This window comes from Triturus cristatus, chromosome 2_1, assembly GCF_964204655.1.
Source record: "Triturus cristatus chromosome 2_1, aTriCri1.1, whole genome shotgun sequence".
NCBI lineage: Eukaryota > Metazoa > Chordata > Amphibia > Caudata > Salamandridae > Triturus > Triturus cristatus.
Genome location: NC_140581.1, coordinates 1,192,058,515 through 1,192,083,922, shown reverse-complemented (window position 1 = coordinate 1,192,083,922; position 25,408 = coordinate 1,192,058,515). Strand labels below are relative to the sequence as shown.

The 25,408-nt window shown below is 42.8% G+C and overlaps 1 protein-coding gene across 3 annotated transcripts in view; it reads left to right on the top strand.

Moving 5' to 3' along the window:
* LOC146866615 (E3 ubiquitin-protein ligase RNF170-like) overlaps positions 1-25,408 on the top strand; it is a 557,133-nt gene that overhangs the window by 184,223 nt on the left and 347,502 nt on the right. For all 3 annotated transcript variants that reach the window (XM_085636635.1, XM_085636636.1, XM_085636634.1), the window contains exon 3: positions 18,027-18,102. In XM_085636635.1, the coding sequence (XP_085492761.1) occupies positions 18,027-18,102 (76 nt within the window). The remainder of the gene's footprint in view (positions 1-18,026; positions 18,103-25,408) is intronic.

Here is a 25,408-nt window from a genome sequence, read left to right as displayed (position 1 = left end):
GTGAGAGTTTGCTGCCAGAAGAGAGTAAGGTGGATGCATGTTCCCCACATTAAACTATGAAGAAAAGAGAACATACAGGTGAAACAAATCCTTCCCTGCTTTCCACTCTATATATATATTTGCGATAATCCCCCCTTATCACATACCTAAGAATACATGTGGTAGCAACGGTAGATACAAGGCAGAGACTGACTGAACACCCCGTTTCTATATCTCTATCCTGGGAATGAAAACAGAGAACAAGGAACAACCAATAGTGAATAAAGTAAGAACAGGCTAATGTTATCACAGTCTTGACTTAGCCTATAATGCAAAGGTTCATAGGTTTGATTGTATTATCACAGTTCCCTCAGTTTCCTCACATGAGGGACAACAACAAAGTTCTATCGCTCTAAGTAACCGCACTGTTAAAGATCACAATGCCTTTCAAGCGAGAACTGTTCTTTTGAAGCAAGCAAAACGAACCAAACAGCTTCGTGACCAAAATGACGTGATAATGAAACTCTCCACGCAAAAGACCACTAGAAGTCGGTCTCATCCAATGGAGGAGAAACACAAGGACTATCCATAGAGCCCATGTGGGCTGTAAACCTCCCCCGCAAGAGACCGCGAAATGCCGGTCTCAACCGAACGGAGGAGATGGACGAGGTTAACGAACCCCGCTGTCTCTCTCCCGAGAAGACAGCTCGAAGATAGGTTCACTAGGCACTCTTACCGCCTTAGATACCGTAGTCTGTAGGAGTTGTCTGCGAGGCTATCCATCAGGATAATCGGCAGCATTGGCGGTCACCGACCTCCCTTTACTCTGTATCTGGCGTGGCATTTGAATCACGTGCGATGTGAAATGTAAATTTAGTTTTGCAATGGGGTTTTTACTTCCTGGTTAACTCGCTTTAGACCGCGCGTAACCGGCCTTTAAACACTGACACACTCTACCTGGGCTGGCACACAAACAGCTGCCTAGTGCCAACACAGGTCCCCTTGCACCATGGTCCAAGGGTGCCAACATGCCTGCGCTGTAGGCAGGATTGTTTTTGTGTAGTAAGGGACGCCTTCCTGCACAAACGCAATCCTCTTAGGCTTTTTCCTCTTTCTGTGTGTGCTGCACAATGCAGCACACGTATAAAGAGGAAAAAAGTAGGAGAAATAAACATATTTCTCCTTGTTGCGCATACCCTGGGGAGGCATAGCTTTCTGACGCATTCCCAGGTCTCCCTCTAATGGTAAATCAGGGAATATGCCAAAATCCATGGGTAGATTTCTGGTTATACCCATGCTCCACCCATGGAATGCCTCTCTAGGGCAGTCTAATGCAAAGTAGTGCTGCCTTGCGATACTCCAGGTTTACTAAGCAACGCAAGGCCACACAAGATTACCTTGAGTTGCTTGTAAATCTGACTCAGAGACTGCTCTGCCCTTGCGACATCCTGCATGATGTAAGGCTGATACAATCCCTTGATCCATACTTGCATGTCTTATGTCTAATATGATATTGTGGCAATGCAATACTCCTATTCCTTCAATGTTTTAAATGACTCACATGCCCACACATGCTTATGAATCTGATTACTAAAAATGTGCTATGACCTTCACAAGTGGGGATAGTCTTAAACCCCAGAAGATCTATGTAAGGAAATGCCTCTTTTTGCATTTTCGAACCGACATTTTGGTACTGATGCTGCTGGTTTTTCGAGTCTGAGAGTGCACTGAGGCCTGGTAACCAGACCTCAGCGCCAGTGTTCTAACCCATGCAAAGTGTATGTTGAATTGGCTAGCCCAAATTGGCAGAGACTGACCTACTTATAAATTCCTAGTATATGGTACCCAGGGCATGTAAGGCAGACTGTCCACCCAGGCCTGCAGCACTGATTGTGTCGCACTCTGAGTGACAAAGTATAAAATCGCTCCGGGCCTGACACTGCAGACTGGAAGGGCAGTATTAAAGCTGCTAGTTTGACTTCGCCATTAAAACCAATGCCGAAGCCCCCACTTCCCTTAACAATATATGTAAGTCTCTCTTAAGGAGGCCTATTGAGCCCTATGCCAGGGAGTTGTAGAATTATTCAGAAATGTATTTTATACATATGTCTTGACAGCAACACTTCCAAATTTTTATTTTGCTGTGGGAGAGTTAGTAGCACCATTGAATAACAGATAGTTACCAGCTGACCACTCAGTCTAGCATTAAACTTGACCTGATGCGCAAGTCGAATTTAATGTCACTTTTTGCCCACAGGTAGCCACAGTTCTAGGGTGGGCTACCAAGATCATAACATCAAGGGAAGGTTTCAGATATCTTGAGGATAGGCAGAATAGTGCACTTGGGGATTGCTAGATGCCACACATAGCTGGAAAGTCATCACAGAGCGGTAGGGGACCTGGTAGCCCATTAGCTAGTGACCTCATCATCCCCCCAGGGCGTTCTGTGGCCATAAATATGGCACCTGTGGCACCCTGAACATCAGATCATGCTGGAACTGGAGAAAGAACCAGAGAAGGGCTACCCTGCTGACCCTTGGACTTGGCTGCACCGTCTGTTGGACTGCACCTGGCGCACCATGGTCTAGCAAAGAGAGGACTGTGCCTGTGGCTCGTGACTTGAGAAAAAGTCTCTCTCAAGCCCCAGACCAAAGAAGTGACTCCCAAGGGTCAGTCAGCTGATCTCCTGGAACGAGCACCAGCTGAAATAGGCCAACTCAGCAAGCCAGCAGCCACTTCTGAAGAATCACTGCTAACTTCCTCTTGGCACTCCAAGAGACCGATCCTCAATGGCCAACATTTGCACCGAGTTTGCCATACCTGGGAGTGTCATCTGAGTCCAGATTAGTTTCCCAAGAGGGACACCAGCCTCCACCACAGGATATTGCTGGGACTGCTGTGGACGGAGACCGGTGACCCAGCAGCAACAATCCTACTGGCGCAAAGAGGACTTCAAGGGACCAGGACTTCCATGGCCAAAGTCGCCCTACCTGATCTGTGGACTGAGGAATATCTGTAAACGCACCCCCATCAGCCACACAGCAGCCAGAGCATCCTTGGGTATCTTCCATCTCCTGCATCCGTAGCATCAGGACCACTCCATTGAAGTCTATTGCGGTCATGCTGTAAAGTTTGGAACTGGACTGGAGAAGTCTTTGGTAGCTGGGTAACTGTCCAGATACTCCTTATTGGCCCCCCAGCCCTTCTCCCTTTCAGAGTTGGTCGCCTAAGTTGTTTCCAAGTAGTCAAACACAACTCTTACAAACTTTTCAAAAGCTTACAAGCTTTGCCATTACCATTCCTTGTTTGCGGTTAAAATGAGATTTCAGTTTTCTTGAAAAATCTGTATCTACTGAACCCTCCAGTGGATTTGCTCACCTTGGGCTCTAAAAATGTATAAAAATATAATCTTCACAGCAGACCTGAGGGGTGTCTCCATTATGTCTCCATCTGCTGGATCAGTGAGTTTCAGACGCTAAATGTGTAGCTTTATGCAAACCTTTGTGTCACTATAGAAGCCTGCGGGTTGTGAAAAGCAGGATAGTCTGAAAAGTTTATATTGAGTATTTCTATCACTCACTATTTTTGGCCCAGGGAAGCCTAAATGGGCAGGAGACCGGGAAGTGAGTGGCTTAGATGGAAAGATGCAAAGAGCAGTCACCGCCAACATGAAGGGACTATGTGCACTTTGATAGTGCAAAGAAAGTCACTGGCACAGAAATAGAGAATGTCTGTACATAGATGGGACAAAAAAGTCTATTTGTCCAGCCAAGATGTATCAAGAAGTGTCCTATACTGGAAAGTGGCACAGAGTCACTAGATACAGAAGGTACAGTTAGGTAGGATACCAACATACCAATTTGGAGAGGGGCAGTGTGAAGAGAGCAGGATGATAAGAGATGGCATCTGCACAGTGAAGTGTTGACAATTTACAATTATATGGAAGGGACAGGTACAGATCTTCTGCACAGAGATGGACAGAGGTACGAAAAATGTAAATTGAAGGGAAAGGTTGAGGTTAATAGCGGAGAGATGCCAAAGAGAGGCCACTTGCGCAGATGAAGATAGAGAAGATGGTCACCTGCACTCAGTGCATGGAGATTCCTCTTGTAGAGAGAAATGGCAGTGAAAAGCTACAAGTTGGATGAAAGTACTCAGCAAAGTAAACATGCAGAAAGAGGCCACAGGCATAATCCAAAAAGTTTGAGAGGGTTCTCTGTACTAAGATAAGCATGAAGTCATTCTGAGATACAGAAAAAGTAGTTTCTATATGCAGTCGCCTCCATGGAAGTACTTCCTCAGAACCCTTAGGAGCTAGCCTTTTGAAGTACAATTAACAGATTATTGAAGGGGAAGGAATCTATATATTAAAAAAAAACCTCTCCATTATTTTTAACATGTCTATTTCATGTCAGATACTCTGCTGGAATAGTTTGTGAAGGCTAAAAACTATGATTTTTTACTAAAATAAAGTGCTGCAAAAAATGCAATAGTGTGCTGCAAATTTTTCATTTTTGAACCTGCAAAATTGGTATTGTAGACAATATTGGAATTGGAAGGTCGTGACCGGTAGGTTGATGTAACCACAGATTATTCCGTCTGTGGATGGTGTCTCAGCCACGGTGAAAGTCAATTGGTCTAATTTTTCAATGTGCGTCATGGCATATTTCGCATCTCTGCGTGCCATCACTATCTGTTGTTCCGTTAGATCAAATGCAGAAAACAGACTCATACTACTGATATAATGCCATGGCACGTGGCCAGAACTTAGGTTTTGCAACGTCCAGCTCAGTATTACAATGGACTGTAGTTGTTACTGTCCATGCTGTAAAATAGACGTCTTGCTGTATTAGGTCACTTGCAGAAGACACTATGTGGCTCAGTGAATACATTCTGGATGATAATGTGGTCATACTGTTGTCAACCACAGCCAAAGCCTTTTCTAAATTAACCCTGTAAATTTCGCGCAATCTCTCAGCAGCTTCCTGTTGAGAAATATTTCACAGCTCGTATATTCCATACAAGTGCTTTTGACGTGGGTTCATGGGACCTAATACAAAGTCCCTGAGATCCATGTCATCAGAAAGAAGTGACAAGTGTTGTTTCACCTAGCAAAGTGTTGAGGTCTTTAGCCAATCTCGGCACAACATCCCAGCTCTATATGATTTCACCACCCAAGGAGTTCTGTTTGTACATATCGCAGACCAGGCCTATTGATCCTAAATGCTTCGGTGTTGCCCAGGAATCTAGATTGACACCCATTAGTGTCCACAAGCCAAACCAACCATCCCTTCTAATTGGGGGTCTGATGAATTAAAAGAACCCTTATGTATCATGGTAGCTAGTGTATCCTCACTGAAGTGTGTTAAGTGCTGCCAGTTCTCGAAGCGTGAGAAGACAGGAAAACAAGGTGTGTTCAAATCCTTTATTTTGGCTAGTCCAAGACAGGAAGTTTGTTGCACTGTTATATTCAGGAAAATCATTTGACGTAGTATGAGGCATGCTCTAAATAAGGCCTCAGTTCCCTGAACCTGCCAATCGTTTGTCCCCCAGACAGATTTTGTGTCTATGCTGTCTTTCCAAAAGTCAAAACCCTGTATAGACAGTTGGTAAATAAAGGAAGCAGAGTATATCAGCTTGGTGTTTTTTAGCATATTTTTCTTTGAAGGTGTAGGTGCAAGTTTATAATACTAAGAGGCTGGGTCTGATGTATTGAAACCAGAAAATAAGCAAATTTCTGTGCAAATGTTTTTGAACTATCTTTTGGCGGTGTTGGGCAATGTTCCCAATGAGTGTATTTGTAAACAGCACCTAGGATACTAGCTTCATGTAAGAAATGGTAACCATAATGTTGGTAACAGAACATGTCACCAAAATTAAGATGTAGCATCATACAAGTCATCATTAGAAAATGCAGCTGATTTGCTGTGGATCTGCAATTAAATTGTGCACAGTTTCAATGACCCAATCATCATAGAAAGTACTAGAGGTGATGATATAATTTTAAGGAAATTTTAAACAAATAAGGCATTTGCAAAAGTTACGTGGGATCATATTGCGATACCCTGTCCCACATTATTCCTTCCAGAACTGGATCTGCTGTAATGTGCACCAGGGACAGGTCCCTTAGTTCACCGTGCGATGATGCATGTGGTATCAGAATCAAGTTCACGAGTTGTCCTGCCGAGCGTTCTTGGAGGAAAGTGTCCTTTCAGAAGTAGGAAAAAGACAGTTACCAAACCAGTCCAGAGGACCAGAAAAAGTAATCCAGAGATGTATCCGTTTAACAACAAAGTATGTCTTTTTCAGCTAAAGATAGAGAGCATACACTTTTAGCTTGAAAGGGAGAGGCGTGGTGGCAGCTCTGGTTCCCTTGAATCCGATGAGAATTCGTCATCATGCACGAAGTAGCCAGATGCCGCCCGGTGTATTTTTGGCAGCTCAGCAGGTTTTGTAGAACTGGGAGATGACTTGATCTGTGGCATATTCACAGAGAGATTGTCAGTTTTCTGAATTGAGATTTCTTTACTTGTTGACTGTACAGTTGTAGTTGTTTCAACAGGAAGAAGTATCACTTCTTTGTTGTTTACAACTTCTCTTTGGAGAGGGGAATCTTCTTTAGTTATTAAAGCTTCCATCTGAACTTCCTGAACGGTAGCGAGAGGAGTGTGGCGGTTTAAACAGCGGCGGAGTTCAGGAGTCTGGCGGCATAAACAACGGCGGGGTTAAACAGTAGAACAAAATACACAAAGAAAACTATTTGGGTACTTATGTTATTTACTATGCTGTGCAACAGTGGCAAATAGTTTGTGTTAGGGATGTGCGCAATTCACATAAATTGCATTTTGTGTAAATATGTAAAATTTTGGCATACTTAAATTGCAAATCCATCATTTAGCCCTATGTCCTCATGTTATTTTTTGACACATGAATGCATTTCACACAAAAAAGTACAAAAATCCAAAAGCATTGTGCTCTCTTGTTACAGTGTATTTGCATTAAATTATTATTGTAAATGGTGTGTGAATATGCATAGTGGCATAATAGCAACATTTCTGGAATTGTAACAAACGTAACTTAAAAGTACTGAAATTGTGCAAATCATCCTGCCGCTAGTTAGACTATGCTGTTTGCAGGGGGACTGGGAATCAGATTACTGAAGTGTGTTGAGATTCTTTCATGTGTTTAAGATTGCAATACAGGCTCCTGTCTATAGGGGCAGAACTTAGCGAAAATATAAACACAATTTATTAAACATAAGTCCACAAGGCAATTTTTTAAAAAAAGTTGGGAGAATTGGCAGCGATGTTTCTGCAGTGATTTTCTATTATTTGGAAGAAATTACCTTGTGGGGACTTGGGTTCAGGTTCCCACAGTGCAATCAAGTCTTAACAGCGTGAGTGTGTTATGGTTCCCAAGTCCCCACAAGGACAGTAACTCTCTCCATCTCTCTCTCACTCTCTCCCCCTCTCCCTCCCCCTCCTCTCTCCTTATTCAGCAGTTGCATAGTATACAGGAGAACACTACAGTACACACGTTGGTTTTGGCCGAAATAAATCAATTCAATCCAACATGGCCTGTAATAAAAAGAATATAGTTGGAAAAAGAATCCACAGATAGTCGCTAAGACCAGCTCTAGTAACCAATGCAGGTACAATACACAGTAGTATGACCATAGTGTATAGCTGACAAACAACATGTGAAACCGTATCAACACTGCGACTTAAGTTTTATGTTACTTGAACAACCTAATAACAACCAAAGAACATAACATTGTTAACCAAAAGTAGAATGACAGCAGTGGAAACCCATTGTGTGCTCCCCTCCCCTGGACCCTGTCCGCAATAGGAGAGGGAGGCGGGGAACCAGGAAGAAGATTGGGGGTAGATGCGCACCCCAAGCGGAGGAGGGGGCTAGCAGAATGAAGAATAAAAAAAAAAAGGGGGGGGGGCACAAGGATCATCAGAGCCCTACTCAAGGGGATCTGCACTGCACTTCTTCATTTGAAAGGTGATTGATAAATTTACCTGTTGGTTCTTGGTATTTTCATATGAGACACCTGAGGAAAATTCTTCCATTCATCTCTGCCAAAGTCAGAGCCTTGATAGTTCATGCTGCCTCCATCTCAGAGCTTGACAATGCCAATGTGTGTTACTTAGGTCTCCCTACCAGCTCTCTCTGAAAGCTTCAGGGAGTGCAGAATTTAGCAGTGCGCCTGGTGTATTACTTTAGAGATTCTGTTGAATTTTGCAAAGCTTGTAGAAAATTATATTGTCTCTGTTACACTGCGAGACTGTGTTAAGCCAATATCAGGCGAGGACAGATGTGATGGCTTGAGAACTGGTTCTTGATTGAATTAATAGATGATGCTGGCAAAAGATTTCAATAGACTGCGAGATAATAGATGATACAAGTGTACAGAAGACACATGAGGGCTGACAGAACTTGCTCTTTGTAGAGGCAAAAACCAGTTGTCATATGAATACATGCAAGACTTGCAGGATACCTTCCAGAAGGCATAGTGAAAGACGAAAAACTGATCCTCAGGACAGTTTCCTAACCCACAGCACCCAGGAGTCTTTAAGGTTGTATTTACAGTGGTTGAATGCTTTGGTAACATACAAAAGCTGTATTAGAGCAGGTAGAATCAAGGACTAGCAATGCAGGAATAGTTTAGGCCATAAGGGTTGAATATGAGTTACTGATCTAGGAGTGATCTGACAACTGGCCTTCTACAGAGAAAGAAATGTGTAAATGTTAGATTGACATTATTGACATGAGTATAGAGTGCATATAGTTGCTCTTTGGTCTTGTGCACCTGCTCAAAACAGCTTTGGAGCTGCAACAGTTATGCACATTTTCTCCTTCTGGATGTTGAAGCCATGTAATGGCCACCATCTTGCTGGTGTGAATTTTAGTGTTTACCTTCAGACTGCATCTAAGAAAGAGCGAAGCTTCAGTCAATAACAAGACTGTGGTGAATGTGTGCGGAGAAGCCTTGACCAACAATGTCCTTCACCCTGCATGCATGAGTGGCAGGCCATACACCAGAGTCCACTCCAAATGCATGTACCTTGCACTGCCTAGGGAAAGATGCAACACCTGCCCCGAGTGGCGTAACACAGGCCCCAGCAGCCCCGCGGTGCGGGGCGAGCCCCAAGTTCCAGGGGCCCCCCTCAGTACAGTACTCTGCCCGGAGAACTCCTTAATGAGTCTGGAGGGGTCCCCTCCACGTACCTTACAGGGGGGCCCCCTTAAGTTTTATTACACCAGTGCCTGCCCCTACCAAAGTCTCAATCACTAGAGCCTCTCAACAGTGACCATTCTGCTAGCAGAGCCTTGTGTATCCGAATAAACATTCAGGGTCCACTCAAAAAACCCATAAGTAAATCTCAATGTTTTGTCCCACAGCATAGATTATTTCCCGAATACAGATGGAGACCAGCATGGGTTTTAGAAAACATGGCCAATGTGTGAAATCTCCCTGGAAGGTTGTCTGGGAAATGTTTGCTGGCGATTCATTCATGCGAAAGATACCTGAATATATTGCAGTGCACATTAGGAGGACCCGATAGACAATACAGTGACTTTTTAGGACCATAAAGACACCATCAAATTGACCTGAATGCTCTCTGATACTGAACAGATCAATCTATCTAGAGAACCTGTCCCTCCCTCCTGTGCTTCAAGGCACCACTCACGGAAACCTTCGGACTGCAGAGAATATAACCATAAATAAAGGAATCCATGACCTCATTTGAAAGGAAATCGACATGCAGCATGGGGACTTTGGACCTGATCCAAGAACACTTCAGATAGGGCACAGTGAGCATGAAATATCCTTATGCTTTAATCTAACTTCTTGAGACTCCAAAATCAAAGATTGCAGTCGATACTTCCACACAGTCCAAACTTCATGTAGGTATCTGTTGCATCCTAATGCAAAGAATCGCTATCAATCCTGATTTTTAACTTTTAAATGATTGTGTGAATGCCAGTAGGGAACCAGTGGCTCACCAGGACTGACCGAGTTAAAGAATAAGCAAGCACGTTTCTTGGTAGATAAATAATTTGCATATGGGCTTTTAACAATTCTCCCTGACATTCAATATTTATGAACACTATTGTAGCAAGGAATACATCTCAAGAAACTATTATAATGACACACTGACCATTAATGTAGATGTTATTGGGTCAGAAGACCAACAGGTAATGAGTAGCAATTTCTGTTCCCTTCCACTATCTGCAGTAGTTTGGCAGCAATAGTGAAGAGGGCGCTTATCATCTACCGTAACACAGCTTCAAACCAACATGCTGCTTTCGACGGAGCTGGGCAGAAGTGTCAAAGGCTTGCGAACAGCTGTTATACCAAAGGTGGTTGTGGACCTGTGCATCCTGGTGGGAGAGGACAAATCTACTCTGCACTCCCCGCGAAGGCCTTGGGCCAATTACTTTGAGAGAGGTAATGGGATGAGAGGGGTTGGAGAGGTGGTGATTTGAGCACACTGGAGACACCTCAAGGAGATGGCTTGAAAGTGGACACACAAAGACACAATAGATAACTGAGTTAGCATTTGGAGGCAACATATCAAAGAAGGGCTGAAATGCAAAGCTTAAGGAAACGCTGGGGACCTTGAGTTCAACCAACTCTTGTAGTGTTCCTATTTTGAGTAGAATCCATCAGTGAAGGATGACCAATTATGAATAAAGATGTACCAAGTGGAGCTCACCTTGGAAGACACTGGCACCAGAGTTTCATTTGTTGAGGGTTTTGAAGAAAGTGAAGGCATTCTAGGTTGACATTGTGCAAAGTGAAGGGGCTTGTCAAGCAACATGAGAAAATATGGGCTTGCAGTGAAGTGTAAAACATTTAATGCAGATGTTAGGCAAGAGACTTAAAAAGAAATCACAGTGTTGAGTATATCATCCCTCTTTGTGGGCAATGATCTCAAAAACATTTGTTAAGAGTTTTATTGAGAAGACCCTAAATAAAGGAGAAGGGCCCAAGTTTTAAGTTACGTATGATATGCTACCATCTAGATGAACAACAGAATTGGGCAACCTAAAGTCCACTAAAGAGAACGGATTTAGAGGGTGGTGGGAATGTTTAAAGATTTAGGTTATGAGGGGGAAAGGATTATAGTCCCTTTCCTGACTCAAATCTAGACCTACCACAGAAGAAAGCCATTGTGAGAAATAAAAACTAGTCTGTTAGATTTACATGTTCAGTTATTGGGTTGGTTCCTTGTCTATTGAGTGCATGGGGGAAATCTTAATGCTTTTCACACAAGTTGAGCTCGCACAACGTTTTCTCAATAGTTTAGGAGGAAAATCACATGTGAGTTTTATCTAGCAACTGATGTGTCTTTTAGCTATGGAAGTTCCAAAAATTAATTCTAGAGGGTTGGGGGTTTACCGGTGACCGTTGGATCGTGTTTCAATTTCTAAGTGGTCAAAGAGAGAATAGTTAGCCAGATGGTGGTTGTGCTTTGGGGATTACAGGAATAGCCCTCATACGCTTACAAGGTTATGTTATAGCTGAAGTATTATTAAACCCAACACTTATAACTGTATTTTCAGAGCTGTCCTTGTTCCTTGTGTTATTGGCCATTTCTGTATTCATGATAGATAAAACTTTAAAAAAATATTACAATGAGATAGAGTGCAGACTTGAAAAACAATTGAGGAAAAATTCAGTTAGATGATGTCAAACATCTATAAGCACGAGAGAGTGTGCCCATCGCTTGATTATCGCAAAAAGAACAACTGATGCACAGAATGCAGAACAATGTCGTACATTCACCCTAGTATAGAGATCTGGGCCTAAATCCGTCATTTTTTTTTGCTCACCATGCCATTCCGGTTTGGACCCAGCCATATGCAAATCAGTCTTGATCCTACACCCAATGGGAACAGTCCAGCAAGAACTGCCAGTCCAGGTCCTCCCTGGACTGGAAACAAGCATCCTAGGACTGGTTTCAGGGTTTCAGCCATCATCAGCCAGGATAGCTTGATTCCAGTGGCATGGAGAAAACGGGACCCACGTCTGGGCATACCCGTCCCACTCAGGGTGACAAATGCAAAAAGAACAATTGATGGACCGAATGCAGAACAATGTCGTACATTCACCCTAGTACTACAGAGATCTAGGCCTAAATCCATCCTTTTACTTTTTTTTATTTATTTTTTGCTCACCATGCCATTCCAGTTTGGACCCAGCCATATGTAAATCAGTCTTGATCCTACACCCAATGGGAACAGTCCAGCCCGAACTGCCAGGCCAGGTCCTCCCTGTACTGGAAACAAGCATCCTAGGACCGGTTTGATGGATTTAACCCAGATCTCTTGACTGGGGGTGGATGTTTGGATTTGTTCTGCATTCCGTCCATCAATTGTGTGTCTTTTGCATCGCTTGATTGTCAGCATCCTGGAGGAAGGGTGGTCTGAGGATGTGTTGAGTGCTCTGTCCATGATTGCGTTAAAGTCAGCCTCCAATATGAGAGCGCCCGGTTGTGTCTGCAGCAGCGCTTCCAGAAAGATCCACCAGCATGGTGGTTACCAATGCTGGGAGCACATATACACTGCCTATGGTCCATGACCACCCCTCCAGTGTTCCTTCCAGAAGAAGATAACCCTGTGTATCCCAATGAGTGTTATTCATAGCAAGTGGACATGAGTGATGTAAGAGTATTGCCACTTCTATCGCTCCCCTGGTGAAGCTGGTGTGAAACACCCTCATATAGCCATAGTGAGCAAGGAAAAGAACAATTGGCTCCCAACAGGTGGGTCTCCTGGAGCAACAACACTCCCGGGGAGTGTCGTTTAACGTAGCACAAAACTACACCTCTACTTACTTTGTCAAGGAGGCCATTAACATTCCAGGTTAATACTTTACTATGGGGGCCAATTGAAAGAGTGAAGGTAGTACTTGTGTTGGGTGACCGCTATGCACGGATGGAGCAGTTTTTCATACCCTGTACCGATAAAAACAGTAATCAGTAACCAGAACTGAAAAGAACAAGCAGCACATAACAAAATCTGCTCCCCCCCACCAACAAGCATGCACCCTACACATACCCCCGGAGGCATCTGTCATCCATCAGATATTACCATCTATCTCCAAAATAAGTGAACAATGAAAATGTGGGGTGTGCCTCTTCGTCATTCACTCTTGACCTCAGGTGGCGTCTGACAATGTTGAGCCAGCCTAGCATGGTCCAACCTTGGCCACGCAGGCCTTCTGCAAGCCACCGAGTCCGATGGATACTGCGACCCTCGAGCATCCTTGGATGCTGAGATAGCGATGTTTTCATTTACAAGATCAACCTCTACTTTTCCTGTGTCTGCGAGAGCTCCGGTCCTCCATGCAACTGTCCTTGCCTGTGCCCACGTCACCTCCTGGACATGACCTGGTTCGGGGCCATATGTGGGGTTTGTTCCTCGACCCACTTCCACGCTGTCTTGGTGATCAAAAAAAATGGCTTCCTCTGGAAGCTCACCTTCAGTTTGGCTTGGCTTATAGAGGATACCCATGTCACAAAGCTATTTCTTAACCGGTTCAAAGGATTTCCTTTGGGATTGGATCGACTTGGTATAGGAAAATAAGGATTCTGAAAGATTCTGAGTGGGTGTCTCCCATCAGGCCTGCTGAGGGCAGAACCAGTTCATGGTGGTTTAGATATCTTACAATAATAGCCCTCGCCAGCGGCGGGAGCCGTGATAATTCTCTGTGGGTGTGTTTAGCAAGAAAACAGGAGAATTGGTAATCCGGTAGAAAGTTCCACCGGTGTGTTTCTTGGAATGTCTCTCGATGAGGCCCCTGAGCTCCCACCGGCAAGCCCTCAAAGCGTAGATTGTTGTGACGGGTTAACCGTGACGTTGTCAATATGTTCCATGTCCGGCTTTGCAACTTGCAAAGTATGGATCGTTTGCTGCAGTGCCTGCACAGCATCCTCCAGGGCCGAGATACGCCTCTCTGCCTCAGTGACCCGGCCAGTCGTGCTGAGCAAACCCTGATGGATGAGTGAGACATCCGTCCGACTTCCCTAATTTTAGTCTCTAGTACTGACCTGGCCATCTGGATGGCAAGTAGTAAGGCTGCATTATCTACTGGCTGTCTCTGTGTTAGGCCTCCATGGCTGAAGGGTTCAAACCTTAAGAGGGTGTAGATTCTGGTGGGGGCAAGAATTTAACGAAATGATCAAGTTTGCCCTTTTATGGAGCCAGTTTATCCTTGGCTATCGTGTGAGGGGTGGAGGGCGACGGAGCTGGGCCCTCCAGTTCCCCAGTTAAGGCAGCATGAGAAGCACTTAACTCTGCCCACCCCACAGGAATCCGCTCAACAGCCACCAGTGCTGTGATTGGCCCACCAGACTCTCTTCAGTGGCGGAACAAGCAGCCCCAGGTACACAGGGCTCCATGCACACTGCAAGGAGCAACCCGTGGTAGGGGGGTGGAAATTTGTTGCAGCAGTTCAAGAGCCTGGGCCAGTGTGGCATCCAGGCAGCCTCAAAGGCGGCTCCAGAGGACTAGGAAGGAAAGTCCCCTGCAAACAAGTCAGGAAAGCCCAAAGACTTACCTTCCTACTGGTCCCCTTCAGGCCCAGTAAGTCAGGCACTCCTGTCGAGAGCCGTTAGTCCGCTTCTCTTCCGCGGCTAGCTCATCGCTGAAAGGGTTCCTCCTCCCCCGGGGGCGCTCACATTGCACCAAGAAGACCTCAGCCGCTCTCTAGGCGGCCTCCCTGTGAGCGCCCGCTTCTTCCAGGCAACCGCCCCTCACCCCCCCCCATCTCTCATATGGCGACACCGCTGGGCACTGAGGCAAGGGGGCTCTGGGCCAAGAGAGCCGACTGCCTGCACCATGGCCGGGAAAAGAGGAGGCCGGGCCCTTCAGCGGGCCGCGTGGTTCGCTCCGCTGCATCTTCGGGACTGCACCTCGCGGACCCTGCCACTCAGGATAGGTCCACAGGTCAGCGGGGGCAAGCAGCCTCTAGGATGGGGGCTGAAGTGCCTGGATGGGGGCCAGGATACCACAGGAGCAGAGGCGCTGGCCAGGAGCACTCTAATGTTGCCGCCACCATCTTGCGCGCAGCCTCTCAAATTTTAGACTTTTTTAAAGTCTTTTGATTAGGTTAGTGTGGAGGCCTAGGTATGGTTTTTAGCGTGGTCTGGTCTTGGCTAGAATTATTATGAGTCTTTGCATGGGGAAATGAGAAGATTCTCTTGATAACTCTCTCCTGTTTTGTGAGTGGTGGGGAGAAGATCCCAGGAACAGGGACCAAGGCAGGGAGATGGTATTACAAATATGTTGCTGACTATCCTTATTTGGATTTTACTGGGTGACCGTCAGATAATTGTTTGTCATCCTCAAGTGAATTTCCTTTGTGCAATTGTTTGTTTTGGGATTTATGTTTGTGTGTTTCCTGCTTAGGCCTACGCAGATGCCAGAAACTGGGCAGTATCGATTGAGGGCCTTTGAACTTATAGTGAAAGCTGGCCACGAGATCTTTACAGCAGCAGTGTCAAGGACGATTCCACTAGGGCACCATTCATCTCTGTCGGATCTTATCTGTCCACTTGCTTATTTTGTTTGCCAGGAATGTCTTGGCAGTTCTAGACCCACATAATCCTTTTTGTTTGCCTGAATCTGAATCATGTAAACATTAAACATCGTTGCTGCGCCACCTATTATCTCTTGTAATTCACTCCTCCTATTTCTGTTGCACCCTTAGTACTTTTAGATCGCTCTACTTCTTGTAGCCCTTTACAAAAAAGGAACATTACATTTAAGATAATGTATTTACCTAGAACACATAAATACACCTTTCTGAGGAGCTCTAGATTGGCTCAAAACATCATGCAACCAGGGCCGGCTCTAGTGCGGTGCGATAGGTGCCACCGCACCGGGCGCTGACTGGGGTGGGGCGTCAGTTTTCGAGTATATTCGTATTTGTTTTAAAAGCACCTGCTGCCGCGTTCCTGGCCTCCAGCAATATTCAGGCATCAATTACATTGTCAAGATAACTCGAGTGATTAATCGTCTTCCTGGAGAGGGACCGGAGTTTCATCTAGGGGAAGTTTTGACTGCTTGTAAGGTAGTACAGAAGGGGTTAATATGCTGGCTGCAAATAATGTTTACCATGCAGATCAAAAAGTGCAGATAATGTAAAATAGGTCAGTGTGTTACTGCTCCTGTCAGAGAGATCCTTTTGTTTCTTGCAGTTCGTAAGTTAAAATTCTAACATAGAACAGCGAGCTATTAACTGTAATCAAAGAGCTGCATGCAAACTGCAAATTATATATTAGAGCAATATGTTTTTTCTGCCCAGTCTTTCAGTATGCTAATCTTGCAAAAACGTTTCATTTGGGTAGATATCCATTATTATTGGAGAGAACCCCTGACAGTGGTGTTACGTTTTGAAATTCTGAATTTGTGCTTTCCCAGACTTGAGGCTCTTAAACTATGCTGCCTACAATGATGGATGACATGTGATTCCTATACCTTGTAGTCCTGTCTAATGTAACATTCCCTATATACTGATTTATACACGTATGATTGTCTCTGTGCAACGTGTGTATGATGTAAAGTGCTCTGACACCTTACACTGGTAGGAGTGGTGCTATAAAACTAAATTAATCTCAGAGGCAGTGCTTATGTAGAATAGAAGGTCACTGTTAAAGGGTGGTAGTGAGGGAATCCGTGGCAGGGGTTGTCATTGGGGGTGCACCAACAAACAATGTTGCACAGGGTGCCACCAGTGTTAAAAGCCGGCTATACCCTGTTCAAGAACGTCAGTCAAACCTGGAGCATCCATGTCAGATGCTTGTCATTTTGGCCTCTTATGGAAACCTTTAAGGAGGCTATATTAGTCTTTTGTACAGAAATGTGTGGTGTGCCGTGACCGTACCTGAACGAGGCTATCTAACCTTTCAGACACAGACCTTTGATGGGAATCATCCATACCCAACCATACAGGCTTTTTGCAAGTTATTTTTTAATTGCACTGACTATTCCAGAGTCTTGTCAGCCTACTAATAGTAAAGTTGACTTGAAATATGCTTCCATTCAGTCATCCTTGTTGCTTCTTTTTATCTGACCGCATCAGCCAGCCCACGCCTTTTCATTGCAGCACTCTGTTTTGGAACCTGTCTGTTTGCTGTTGGCCATTGTAGGCGTGGCCTGTGTCTCACCACGTCAGGTGCTGCTGGGTAACAATTCAGGAGCGTCTACATGTTATGCATTATATGAAACCTCTTATTGACTGTTACTCAGCCCTTCAAACCTCAGACTTTGGCTAGCCAGAGACCGACATAAAGGCAATAAAATGCAAGCCAGTCAAGTATTTTCTTTAAAAAATGTATGGGTTGCTCCTATTTTATGTCAATGATAAGTGTGAGCATTTTATTGTAATCCATTGACAGATTATCATCTTCATCAGCACATGCAAAATAAACATTATCAAAAGGAGTCGGGACCAGGCCATTGATTGCGGGCCCCGAAAGGGGCCAGGAACGCAGAATTTGTATACATATGAAGATACAACATTGCCGACAAAGTAAAAGGAGTTCAAACAACTCAACCTTCGATGTAATTGTTTTCTCCAGCCTGAGAGCGCAAAACAATTTTCGAGGTCTACTATCTTTTCCTGGCTCTGTTTCCTAGCAGTCACCTTTAAACTGTATCAAATAGCACACTATATGTAAATGACTGGCCACTCCCTCTGTCAATCTGTAATGGGCAATCCAGGCGGCTAGTTTGTAAAGTAATGACTGTAATGGCAAAAGCTATTTTTTGTGTGTTGAAAGTGTACATTGACATGGGACTGAAACTTGAACCATCATAGCTAACTTGCATCGTATCACCCCTTTTCAGTCTTGCTTAATTTATTTCAGAAAAACAGTTGTCCAATGCTATTTTGTGATGTATATTGTTTGGCTTTTTGACTACATTCAAATATAATTTTCAGTGCAATGTAGGGTTGATTTGAGCATATGTGGTTAACATTGTAAAACACCTTTCCTTGTTTTTCATTGTGCTTTGTTGAACAGAAATGAACAACAGAATATTCATCCTGAGAACCAGGAGCTCGTGAGAGTCCTTCGTGAACAGCTACAAACAGATCAGGTAGTGTGCCTGGCAGCAGCCACATTGATAGCAATGTTTTTCTGATTTCTGTTTGAAGGTACCAGAGGCTTTGCCTGCAAGCTCATGTTTTGAATGTCATTTTCCGTTTGATCTCGTGGATAAATATTAGTTTGCACTTAAAGCAGTTTTATATATAAAAAGTATTTGATTTGGAAGACGTACCCTTAATCGTAAGACCTTATCTTATCATCATCATCTGACATCATTTGTGATCATCATACCCCTCGAGAATAAATTGTTCCCAAAGCAAACACACATGAACTAGAGGTTCCAAAGAAAGGACGGTTCCTACAGAAGCTGTAACTGGTGAGTCTGAAATGTTCATCAGCTATTTTATCCACTCCATTTACAGCACAGAGTGACTGACTAACTTGGTTAATGAAGCTAAAATAACATTAAATACTCGTGACCAAAGACCTCATCTAACTGAGACCTCCAGTAATGGCAGAAATCCCATAGTCAGTCAGTCAGAACAACTTTAGTTTGACAACACAATGTAGGCATAAAAAGTATACTACAGTTAAAAAAACAAACATTTCACAGCATTACAATAAAGTATAAAAAATGATTACATTAAATTCTAAATTCATAGTTATTTATACATACAATAAAATTGATTCATTATTCGAAAAATAATTTTAGCAAATTGAACGTCTCTTTTTTAAGGCAGACAACAGAAAGGACGCCTAAGAGAAACAGATGAAAGGGTCAGGTAATAGTTGCAGGTAACAAAGGGCTACACGACACTGTTTGAAGTTCATTTTACGCATAATGGGAATAATAAATTGTTTCCTTTCATCAGAATAAAATTTACAGAAAAACAAAGTGTAAATCGTTCTGTACAGATCGCTGATCACAGGGACAAAATGGGAGGTCAGAGGCAACATACACATTACGAGGGGAGCCCAACATAAGCGGCCTGTAGTTTAATCGAAATCTCAGTAAAATGTACATGTGCTGTAAATTAGTGACGAAGGAAAGGTATATTGCATTTTTGTCCATTTGCGTTATACTCTGAGAAGCCAAGTATGTTTTTACCGTCTACAAATTGATGTGTTTAATTTCCCTTCTTATCTGCCTGCTAGAAAGTAATTGCGCTTTTAGATCATTTTCAGAGATGGAACAACAAGTAGTAGGATCCAAAAAGAGATGATGTAGCCCAACTGCTTTCAATGTGGTTTCAACGTAAGGTAACCAAGTGATATTGCCTACCCCATCTAGTTTCAAAACATCCTTTATAATCTCTCTTGTTAAGGCAAGGGTCTCCTTTCGCCATACTGAGTGCCACATGAGAATCGGGGCCACTGCAATTTTATCTATAATATAGGGTACTCCCAATTCCATGTGGCACTTATAGTTGGCACATGACTTTGGTAAAGAAAGGACCCCTTTTAAGAAGTTATCTTCAAGAATCGGTAGTTTTGAGCAATCTCTCATTCCCCAGACAGCTGCTCCATAGATGGAAGCAGAGATGATCTTAGCTTGATACACTGTTTTTAATACATCTATAGGTTTTAAGCCAGTTTTTAAAATAAATTTGGTTAATGCCCCAATATTCTTTTTCATCTGTGACCCTCTATTAGTAATCATATTTTGCCAATTAGCTTGGGGGTCAAACAATACCCCCAAGTAGTTAAAACAGTCAACAGCTCCCAATTTTCCCCCTTCAGTAATAATTTGCGGATGATTTCGCTGCTTAGTACCTGCTACTAAAATAAGACTTTGAATAATTAACTTTCATATCAAGGTTATTCATAAATTTCGTATATTCCAGGACTAGGCGACGCAATGCATTATTAGTACGAGCTAAAAGCACAGCATCGTCCGCATATAATAAAATTGGGACCTGTGCTGAATTAATATAAGGGACATCCGGAGTGGAATCTAACAATGCAGATTCCACACCGTTGGTATAGAGTGAAAATAAAAAAGGGGCAAAAACACAGCCCTGCCTCACACCTCTTGCAATTTTGAAAGATCTAGTGCACTCACCATCCCTTCCATAGCGAACACAAGCTGAGGCACCTGGGTACAGGTCACTGATGATATTGATAATATTCAAGTCAATTCCCATAGCCTCCATGATCTGCCACAGCCTAGGCTGTGCCACACAGTCAAAGGCTGCAGACAGATCCATGAAGGCTAAATGGAGAGGACCTTTTTTTGCAGCTGTGTATTTTGCTATAATTAGACTCCGATTCAGACACTGATCCACGGTGCCTTTCCCTTTTCTAAAACCAAACTGGCATGGGATAATGATGTTTTTTTCCAAGGCCCAATCCTCTAATCTATTTAAAATCAGTCAGCCCATTAGCTTTGCAGAAGAATCTATAAGAGAGATAGGTCTGTAGTTTTTCTCAATTGACCTATCCCCCTTTTTTATATATTGGGAGAATTACAGTTGTCTTCCACGATGGTGGTGCAGCTGTTTGGGCAATTTTATTAAAAACATTGGTTAAAAGTGGAGCCCAAAGATCTTGGTTATCTAAGAACAAGTCAATAGGGACTCCATCCGGTCCTGGTGCCTTTGCTCGTTTACATTGTTTTAAATCACGTTTGATTTCCGCAAGAGTAAAGCTAGCAGCAACCTCAGCTCTTTCTAAATTTTGGGAGATAGGTCGTAAAGTTATCTTTATTCCCGCTCCGAAAAGACCTTCAAAATGTGTTACCCAATCTTCCTGGTCAACGTTGTTATCTGTAGTCATAGCCTCCTCATCTTTTAGAAACAGAGCGTTGATCAAAGACCAAAATGCTTGCAAGCTTTTTAATATTGCAGCCTTCTGCAGATTTTCCCACCATTCTTCCTTTAAGAGCTTAAGCCTGGTTGTTCTTGCTTTCTTATAAGCCTGCCACAAGTCTTTAACTAATATTGTATTTCGGTGCTTAGACTTCAATGCTTTACGTAAACTTTTTAATGTTTTATCACAGTCGGCATCAAACCAACTAAATCTTTTGCGCCGGACATTATGGATAGCACGGGTTAAATTATTGTTAACATCATTTAAAATTAACTCAAAATCCGAAATCATGCTGTCTTGTAAAGCTGGATCTAGACAAAGCATTATCTCTCCAAAACAGTTGGACACTAAATTGGTCAAAAATCTCCCCGTGTCTACCTTTTCCCACTTTAAAACAATCCCATTCTCTCTTGCAGTTACTGGATTTATAGGATGTTTAAAGGCACAATCAACTTTCTTTGCAGATTGCATAGAAAAGGTTATTGCAGCGTGGTCACTGAATGAGTAAAAAACACTCTTAAAGTGAAAAAAAAGGTCTCTCATAGGGTCAGAGACCAACACATAGTCAAGAGTTGAGGAAGAAAAATGATTTATAAAGGTAGGTTCTAACTGATCAGTTAAATGTTCAATAGTGTTTAATAATATTAGATTATTTATTATTAATAATCTATTTAAACTGTTGTCATAATCCCAGTGACAAAAATGAGGGGCACTTTCCCCATGATCATCCTGTATTCCACAAGCTAACACGTTTATCTAATCACATGGATGAATGTTAAAATCCCCAAGACAGGTTATATTACAGGGTTTGGTACATTTATCTTGCAAATCATTAATAGCTTTTTCCAGCGGGGCCAGCACCTCTGCTTGTTTACTTCCAAATGTATTATTATAAAAGTTAATAAGAAGCCAGCAATAGTCCACAGAGTATTCAATTACAATAATATGATAATAGGGTGACATATTAAAAAATGCCTTTATTTTAAAAGGAAAAGCATTGGAAAGTAGCGTCAACAAACCACCCTTAACCCGACCAGCAGGTGACGGTACGGCAGGAGTATAAAAGGTGCGGTACCCATTGAGGAATATTGGATCTATCGCCCAAGTCTCTTGAAGACACACTATATCGCTCCGTGTCAACAAAGACAGCCAATCGGTATTAGACCTCTTTTGGTTGTAACCTGCAATATTCCAAGACATAACCGCTATAGCTCCCAAGAGATTCTCTCGGGGTTGTATAGTATTTGACAAAGTTAAGCTATCTTGGTGGCTTGCTGATGTCACACAAGCAGTTATATGAGGGGAAGTGCACAAGGGTGACAGTTTTTGTAACTCTAACACATCATCCCCACTAGGTAATATAACCTGATAATCCAGTCAGTCACAAGCGGACAGGCCTTCTAAAGCAGCAAATCTATTCCTTAAAGGAAACGGTGAGACTATGGGGGGAAAAGATTGGTTAAATGGGAAACGGGATGGTCTCCAAGGAGCATTTGAACTTACAATAGATGACTGTGGTGTAGAATAGGGTTTATAGAAAAACCCCAAAGGTAGAGCAAAGATTTCAGAATGAAATGATGGCATTTTTGGTAGACCAGATAATAGTTCACCCACTATATGATGGTTATCAAAATTCACTATGAGACAATCTCCTTTAATACTTTTGGGAGCTCTTCCCACCCAAGAAACTCTCCTGGCCATAATAACATTATGGAAGGCATTGATATTTTCAGCTAAACACTTAGATAGCCAATGCTTAGATTTAGTTATAAGCTGTTTCGTACTTTCTATCATGTTTGGTTTCAGTTCAGGAGTATTAACCAGGACTATAACATAAGGACAGGCAGCTGGAGGGAGATCCAATCTTGACTTGGACTTCCCACTTTCACCTTGGTACTGGGAGGCTCTAATTCCTAAACACAATGACTGTGGACCTCCGTCCGGACAGGTTGGAAGTACTGATCGAATTATATGTGGGTGAGGAACTGTCGAACTAATAGGTGTTTGTGACTCATCGTGAAGCGTTGAGCGGCCAGTATTCTGATGGTTATCTTGTACCTGTACCTGTACCTGTGTTCTACCATTATTTTTATGTACATTGGCTCTTAACATTTTGGTAGAGTCATGGGCAGAGCCAGGAAGAACTACAGGAAGCCTGTTGATTGATGTAGGGCCTGGGATCCCACACTATCAATAATTAGATTTGGCCTATCAGGCCACATAGAGGGGGATATGCCCATTTGAGAATTAGAAGTAGGTATATTAGTTAGCAGGGTCGTGTCGGGAAGGGGGTGAGTTAAGACATGAGAGGCCTCAATAGTAGATCGTTTTTCCTCTATTTTGGACAGTTTATACAATATAGGGTCCAATAATGTAGACAACATAGTCTCTAATTTTTCCATTAAATCAAAGTTGCAAGAGTGATCAGTCCCCATAGCTGGTTTATTGGTAGTTTCACTTTGTCTAGTAGATCTAGTAGTCCTTGATTGTGATAATGGTCTTGTGTCCAATCTCTTACACCCAATATCTTTCTCCTTACAAGCCCGCTTTAGTGTTTTTTGCCTTAAGGGGTCGCCTCCCTTTCTTTTTTTAGATTTTGCGTCCGAATAGTCATTTTCCACTTGATTGGACACTAATTGCTCCTGAGTTGTGTTATACTCCTCATCTATATCGGCAGTGGATAAAGATGGATTCACTGCTGGGGCTGTTACTCGGGCTGTTGCAGAATTCAAATCATCTACTGCTTGGCCAGAAGTCAATTGGTCGATGGCTAGAGTCCCTCCACTCAAAGACAAACGTTTTTGCATAATCAGAGTATCCAGAGAAAGTCTTCTCTCAGTAAGTTGAATTTCATGGGCCAGGACAGATTCCGCCCTTGTTAAAAAGCATCCAGGGTTCCCACATGTCCAGACCCTTGTTTTTCCTTGAGAATCTTTTTTACTCATTTTACCCTCAGTGTTAGTTATAACCCTGTTTCGGCTTTGATGTGCAGTTTTTCCCAACAATGCAGTATATAGCAAATCTGTAGATTTATAAGAACATGCAAGACTCAACGCTTCCCTACCTTAGCCCTTAGAGTACATAGTCATGCGTGGTCGAGGAGGTCTATTTGCATGCTAATATATTTAGTCCTTCCTTCTTCAACTTTTTTTTAACTTCTGCAGCAAAATCTAAAAGAAACAATTTGACATCCAGCAGGAAGACTCGTGCGAATACCTGCCAACATGACTAAGATATTCTGGTCAAGGAGATGTTACTTTTTTCCAGAAAAGCATAAATAGATTAATATTGACCCAGTATCATGAGCAATCTGCTTCCTGTTACTTCAGCTCCTTCAAATATTTCACCTCTGTACCAGAGGTACCTTGAAGCATAACAATTCTAGAAAAGCAGGTGTAATTATTTGCTAAAAATATATTTCAAGGATATGTAGTTCCTTAGTTAAGCTAAATGTACTTTGTTTGTGACATAAGGTAGAAATACTGAGTCATAGTCCTGCTAAGATCAAATTGTCTCCAGAGATTGCCTTCACACCTCAGAACAGAGTAAAGGCTTGTACACCTTTCCTTGGATGACTGGCTTGTAACCAGACCATCATCAAAAGCACTATGTGAAGCACGCTCATTTGAGAGTAACATTATTAAGTAAGTTGGGATTTATGGTCATATTGAGTGTCAGATCTGTTACTCAAAATGTCGATCATTTTTAAAGATTGATCATAAATATGCAGTGGTCTATCCCATTCCAGATAAAAAAAAATTGAAATCTGTAAGGCTTAATATACAATTGAAGATGTTAGCGTCTCTGAAAGAGAATTTCCAAAATCCTATTTTGTATGAAGCCTTCATTTAACCAGACCTGGGAGGGGACCACTACAGTAATGTCTTGATGATAAAATTGGTACACTCCATAAAAAATAAAATAATCCTATTTTTGATTTTATAGAAAGACCAGCAGGCAGCGAATTAGCTCGATATCAGTTATCGTGTGAGATACAATAACACACGCTATACAATAGTGTCTAGAGGCACTCACAAATCACTTAACATGTAAATGGAAACATGCATATACAGTATCACACTGATAACAATGTTGTACCTGTTTAAAATGAGAATAAGGATAAGAAAGTAAAACCAAACATCAAATCACATCGGACAACTAAGGCCATTATCTCCATTCTCATCTGTCAGCTCCTCCCTCCCTCCCCCACTTATGTGCACATAAAATGACACAACATCATCCACACTAAAGAACAACAAAGAATTCAATTTGTTAATGTAATCCCCCCCATTGCTCCATGAGATTGCATCTGCAATCTCTAGCCTGTGCGTCAGTTCTAATGGAGAGCTCAGCGATGCCCAGTGCACCACATCCGCCTGCCATCTCAGAATGACAGGGGCAGCTAATGCCTTCCAGGACATGGCACATTGCTTTGCTAGGATCAGCGCTAGATTCTGGAAATACATTAATTGTGTCGTCGTTTTGGTTTTCACCCCTGCATTAGGGAAACAACAGGTGAGATCACAAGGTAGGATGGAGTTAGTAAT